Genomic DNA, 6,463 nt, shown 5'->3' with positions numbered 1-6,463 from the left:
TTTACATAGAAGCATATTATTTAAGTAATTGATAACAATTGTATTTGAGTCTATTTACATTGTAGCGCATTATTTCAACATTTGATATCAATTATACTTGAGTCTATTTACATTGTAGCACTTAATATCACTTTATATATGATACTGTTTATAACGATATTTTTGTTTGTATGATGTCATTATATATAATAACACATTGTATAGATATCTATGTTGATATCATTATAGAATATCAATTATAAGATATCTGTTTAGTTACACACCATTAACGCTGTCCAAACTATCAGCGTAACTGTATTTTCTCGGCATTTCTCCTAGATTATAATTCATCTTTCTCGATGACAATGGTGTATCGGATGTGACAATACTGTCCTCATTAACCCCAGGTAACCAAGAGAACATCGACTTTAAGCTTCCGCGAAACTTTTCAGACATAAATCCATAAATAAACGGATTGATGAAATTGTTAATAAGAAATAAGCAATCCGCGATTTCACCGAAATGAGTTCGAAAATCACTAGGTGGATATACATCTCGTCCAGCAAGTTTTAGGCATTTATGTATAAGTCTTGGTAATGGAAGAACAGCCGCCATTACAATAACAACAACAACTATTTTTGACATGCGCTGTATCGACTTCCGGGTGGCGTCTGTTGTCGTGAAAGAAATAGACCCTTTGACCATACATATTTTCAAAATATGAAGGACGCACGTTATAACTAACGGCAGAAAGTACACCGATAACCATAAATACAGCAAAAATTCCTGGGATCGTCCGGCCAGAATAATTTTTGCATTTATAAGTGCTGTTAGACTTCCTGTTATTATCATTCCAATTATCCACACAACTATAGACGATATTATCACCTTTTTAATTGTTAGATAGGCATTAGCTCTTAACGGATAAGCCAACGTGATATACCTCAAAACAGCTAACAAAGCCACGTGTGTATTTGCTGAGAACCAGAAAATGGATTTCAGAATATAATATGGTGAACTTATTATAACTGGAGATGAGCACGTGACAGATAAGATAACTCTTTCAAATGATGTTGTCAGGTTTAGAGTAAGAAACAATAAATCAGCAATAGCTAAAGCAGCTATAGCAACGAATGTCGGGTCATGCAAGTTCCGGTCACGAATGACTCGTGTTATTACAAACATGTTGGCCACTATTCCAATGATAAACAATGTCTCAATGGCGCTGTATATGCATGCTGTGTCGCAGTAACCACATGAAAATTTTTGATAACTACCGTAACTTCTCCAGTTACCACCAGCACGTGAAGAATTTCCCACAGTGACGTCATCTTGTGTTAAATTTCCACGTGAAGAATTTCCCACAGTGACGTCATCTTGTGTTAAATTTCCACACGAAGAATTTAATACATCCATCGCGTTCTCATTCATTGCCAAAGTAACATTGTCCAAGAAACTGTTTGTTTCACACATTGTTTGTTAAATGTCTGTGGACAAGTATGTTAATACATAGATATATACTAGTTACACATGTAACAGTCACCCACTTATAACCCTTCCCTAATGCAGTATAGGTCCACTTAAGATTGTTTATACCAAACCTTATATAGACAAGGCATCTATGTTGTCTTCGTAAACAAACATTTTTAATCCAAAACAATTTTTAAACTTTTTTTTTAAAGCATCTCCGTCTTCCGACAACATTTATAAACAACAAACTAAACAACCTCCACCATTTTTTAACACCGTTATATCTCAATTAATGTAAATACTACATTAATTAACGAAATGTATATACTGTTCATTGACCGTATAAAACATTTGCATAAAAACATAAGAAAATAGGCCAGAAATATTCTCCTTGTTACTCTTTATAAAACACGCGTAACAAGTTCAACTACTGACAGATAAGAATGTGAGATCTATCTAACGCGCTGTAAAATCTTGTTCAATTTGCGAATTATTGTAACGATATAAATGTTTAAACAACAAAAAAGTTCCAGATAAGTTCAAACATCTGGAAGTGTAATAAAGCAGCATATTGCTGGTAAATTAACATAGATCTCTACTACTTGAAACTGAAGGTAATTGTTGCACTACAGCTGACGTTAACTCATCAAATGTGCAACAACATGTTGATAGTAGAAGATTCGTTTACTGCCTAAAATTTAATCATTTGTTTTATGTTAAGATTTCTCATCTTATCGCTACATGGATTGTTTATACCAAGCCTTATATAGACAAGTCATCTATGTTGTCTTCGTAAACAAACATTTTTAATCCAAAACAATTTTTAAACTTTTTTTCGAAAGCATCTCCGTTTTCCGACAACATTTATAAACAACAAACTAAACAACCTCCACCATTTTTAACACCGTTATATCTCAATTAATGTAAATACTACATTAATTAACGAATTGTATATACTGTTCATTGACCGTATAAAACATTTGCATAAAAACATAAGAAAATAGGCCAGAAATATTCTCCTTGTTACTCTTCATAAAACAGTCAAGAACTACTAAAAAAATTTTAAATCAAAGGTGTAAAATCGTTAAATTTTGCGAATTTTTGTAACATATAAATGTTTAACCCCCAAAAAGTTCCGATAAGTTCAAAAAATCGGAAAAGTGTAAAAAAAGAGAAAATTTGTGGTAAATTAACTAATTCTCTATTTTTAAAACTGAAGGTAATTGTTGCACTACAGCTGATGTTAACTCATCATATGTGCAGCAACATGTTGATAGTAGAAGATTCGTTTACTGCCTAGAATTAATCATAAGTTTTATGTTAAGATTGCTCATCTTATCGCTACATGATAATTAGCAGTAAAATTTGTAATCATTAAATAGTTGTTTGAATCTCGAGCCAACTGCAATCCTCAAATCCTCACTGCTAAAAATTTATTCTATTTTTGACCTGTAAATAGGGGCTGTTTTGTCCATTCGTGTTTTGCCCCGACCCCCCAAAGCGAAAAGTGAAAATTAAAATTTAAAATGGGGGGCAGGGAGCGAAAAAAGCAAATTTAAAGGGAAAACCGGGGGGAAAAAGAAAAAAACTTCGCCCGCGGGTGCGCGGAGCGATATTAAAGAAATAAAAGGCGGGAGCTCGGAGCGGAAACACGATAATTAGCGACCCGCCATTTAACTTATTTATTATCGACTTTTCGCCTGGCGGGGTTGCGGGACGAAAACATGATTATAAGCGAGTTCTCGTGGCGAAGTTTTAATTATTAAACTTAGCCCCGCGCCTCCGCAAATAAGCCTGTTTTCGTCCCGCGACACCACCGTTTTATTTCTTAAACTTCGCCCCGCACCCTTGCTAACTAGAGTGTTTTCGCTCCACGCCCCCGCCATTTTAAATTTTTGGCTTGGGGGGGTCCGAACAAAACACGAAGGCACAAATCAGAAAGTTTTAAGTTTTTAAGAAACACATTCAGGTCTTTCCCTAGGCCCAAACGAGTCTGTTTTGAAGTAAATTTTATTAAGAAAAAAAGGATAATTGTTTAAAAACTTTATCTTAAATACGTAAATATACCAAATTATTTTGGGGCAAAAATATTTATTTACAGGATCTTCAGTATTCTTTAATAAAAATAATTTTACAGAAACATGCAATATATTTTGATCAAATACCCCCCTTTTTTTTTTTTTGTATTTCGTTTTTTTTTTAACCTATAAAAGAAACCCTTCCCCCCAGTTTTTCACAGTGTTTCTCCCAATATATGTCAGTATTGGGATAAAACTATATCAATTAGTTTTTTTCCATTTTGTCAGTAAAAAAATCCCATAAAACCCATTATCGTACTCCATCTGCCAAAAAAAAATTCTTTTTCAAAAATTTATTGTACTCGAAGAATCAAAGTTTGTCAAATTTAAAAATTTTAGGTTTTGGAAAAAAATATTTTTAAAATGCATTTTTGTTTTCTATATGGCTTTTAAAAGCTGACAATATTTTTGAACTGCCCTAACCCTCGTCCAATATATTGGACAGCTGTTTTTCCGTCCAATAGAATACTATTGACTTCAAAAAATTAAAAATTTTTAACCAAAAATAACTTATTTTTAAAAAAAAAGTTTATTCCGTAATTTTTTATTATCTGAAAGGCCCCTTATTTTACTTTTTTTTCTTAGAAAATGAACGTTAAAACATCAGTTTTTTAAAAAACCATTTGATGTTAAAAGATAAAAACAAAAAAAAGCATAAAAATTGGCAACACTTCCATCCTTAATCTAATAGATCTAAGTTAGATATTTTTAAAGATAAAAAAGGCAAAAAAATATAATGTAAAAACTTAATAAAAACACTGTTGTAAACAAAAATTGTATAGTTATTTTTGGGAAAGTTATTTTGGGAAGTAAATATTGAAGCTTTATAATGCAGTTTTACAGGGCCCTTTTTTCTCGTTCTGTAATAAATTCAACAAATTTTCAGGCCGTTTTTGAATAACATTAAAATAAAACTTTAAAAGGGCCGTGTTCTTAAAAACTTTACATTTATAATTTTAAATGGCCGTGTTTTTTAAAATATCAGATAACTTTAACATGGGGTTTCTGAATAACTTTACATTATAATTTTAAAAATTCCGTTCTGTAATAAATTAAAAAACTTAACAGGGCGGTTTGTAAACTTTAAATTCAAAACTTTAAAGGCGTGTTCTGTAAAAAACTTTAAACTAATTTTAACATCCGTGTTCTGAAAAAAACTTTTTAGATTTTAAAAACATCCGTGTTCTTTTTAAAACATTAAGTACAAACTTTTTTAAACTGGCCCTTTTTCGTAATAACATTACGTACCAAAATTTAAAAAAGGGCCTTTTCTGTTAAATTAGAGTATAATTTTAAACATGCCGTTTTTTTAAAAACCATCTAAACAAATTAAAAACCCTTTTTTTGAAACATTAATTTTAATAACTGTAAGGGTCGTGTTTTGTAAAACTTTTTCAAAAAAACTTTTCCACTTTGAAAGTTTTTTCCCATTTTTACTAAAAAGTTGAGTAAGTTTTAAATTAATTTTATTTTAAAAATTTTTTTTACGCCCAATTGTTTCCAAATACTCTCCGGGCCATTCGAATTTAATTTTTCCCACATATAATTACGTGAGGTTATTTTTCAGATTTTTCCAAAAAAGCTAGTTTTCAAAGAAATTATATATATAAATTTTTTTATTTATTGTAAAATACTGACTATAAAAAATTCTTTTTGATACTTTATAGAAATATAAAATCATATCTAGCCACGATAATTATGTTTAAAAACATTTCGAAAAATGTTTAAAAAAAATATTTAAAATTTTTGTAAAACAAATTTATTTTTTTTTTTTTCTTTCGTTACACTTTATAGAAACAATAAAAAATTAAGGTAAGAATAATTTGCCAAAGAAATTTTTATGATCTTAAATCACATAAAAAAAATCTTAATATGTAAATTTCATAAAAAAATAATTCTATAAAAAATAAATAACACTGGCCTTAACAAATATTTTCAGAGAACTTTCCTTTTGGTTTTTAAGTAGAAAAATTAAAACAATAAAACACGGAAAATAAAAAGATGATCCAATTTCCCGTAAAAAAAAAAAAACCCCTTCTCCCCCATCTAAATTTTAAATACAAGAAGTTAAAAAATCATTTTGAATGAACGGAAACAAACCATTTAAGTAGTCATACTTGAGAATTTGCGATAAAAAACCCAGATTTATTAATCATAAATGTATAACCTGTTGACGATTATACATATGTATTTGCGACTATAAAATGAAAAAATTATAAAATCTAAATTAAGGAAGGGAGCAAGTGAGTAAAATAAACAGTCTAAGCCCTGAGTTTTTAGGGTTTCAAATCCTAAATAAAAATTAATAAGTAATAGTCAAAACATCATCTCATATCATGTTCATCATAAATTTATCAAATTCATCATCATCATCGTTTATCAATGTTTTTTCACATCAACATCTCACATTATTCATTTTATCATCAGTTCATTTAAAACATCAAATCCTATCATTATCATCATGTTTTTATTTTATCAATTTCATCATCATCATGTTCCATCATCAGTTCTTATCATTAAAAATCTCATCATCATTTCCATTTCTCATCATGTTTACATCATCATCATGTCATCACAAAAAATTTTTTAAATTTCATTTCAATTTAATGTCATATCATTTCATCAGTTTATCATAATGTTCATCATCATACCATGTTCTTTTCCCTCATCAAAGTTCCCTCATCATCATATCATCATCATCATCATCATTTTTCATTATCATCATTTCTCATCATCATCAAAAGTCATCACAATTTTATCATGTTACATATTTCTATCATATCTTTTTCATCATCATATGTTCATATCATATGTTCATATCCACCCCAAATTTTTATTCATCATCATCAATTTTTCTCACATTTTATTAACATCATGTTTATCATTTCATCTTTTAATTAAAAGTCAAATCATCATCATGTTCATCATCTTTCATC

General features: G+C 29.6%; 1 protein-coding gene across 1 annotated transcript; it reads right to left on the bottom strand.

The window, feature by feature from the left end:
• Positions 1-255: 255 nt before the first annotated feature.
• Positions 256-1,452, bottom strand: LOC132748507 (melanocyte-stimulating hormone receptor-like). Its single transcript, XM_060738160.1, has one exon. It carries the CDS (start codon positions 1,450-1,452, stop codon positions 256-258), a length of 1,197 nt encoding a protein of 398 aa, XP_060594143.1.
• Between the last annotated feature and the right edge of the window lie 5,011 nt (positions 1,453-6,463).

This window comes from Ruditapes philippinarum, unplaced genomic scaffold (genome assembly GCF_026571515.1).
Source record: "Ruditapes philippinarum isolate M1 unplaced genomic scaffold, ASM2657151v2 ctg7183_1_1_1_1, whole genome shotgun sequence".
NCBI classification, from domain to species: Eukaryota; Metazoa; Mollusca; class Bivalvia; order Venerida; family Veneridae; genus Ruditapes; species Ruditapes philippinarum.
The sequence above is the reverse complement of the archived record's forward strand: the minus strand, read 5'-3'. Positions and strand labels throughout refer to the sequence as shown.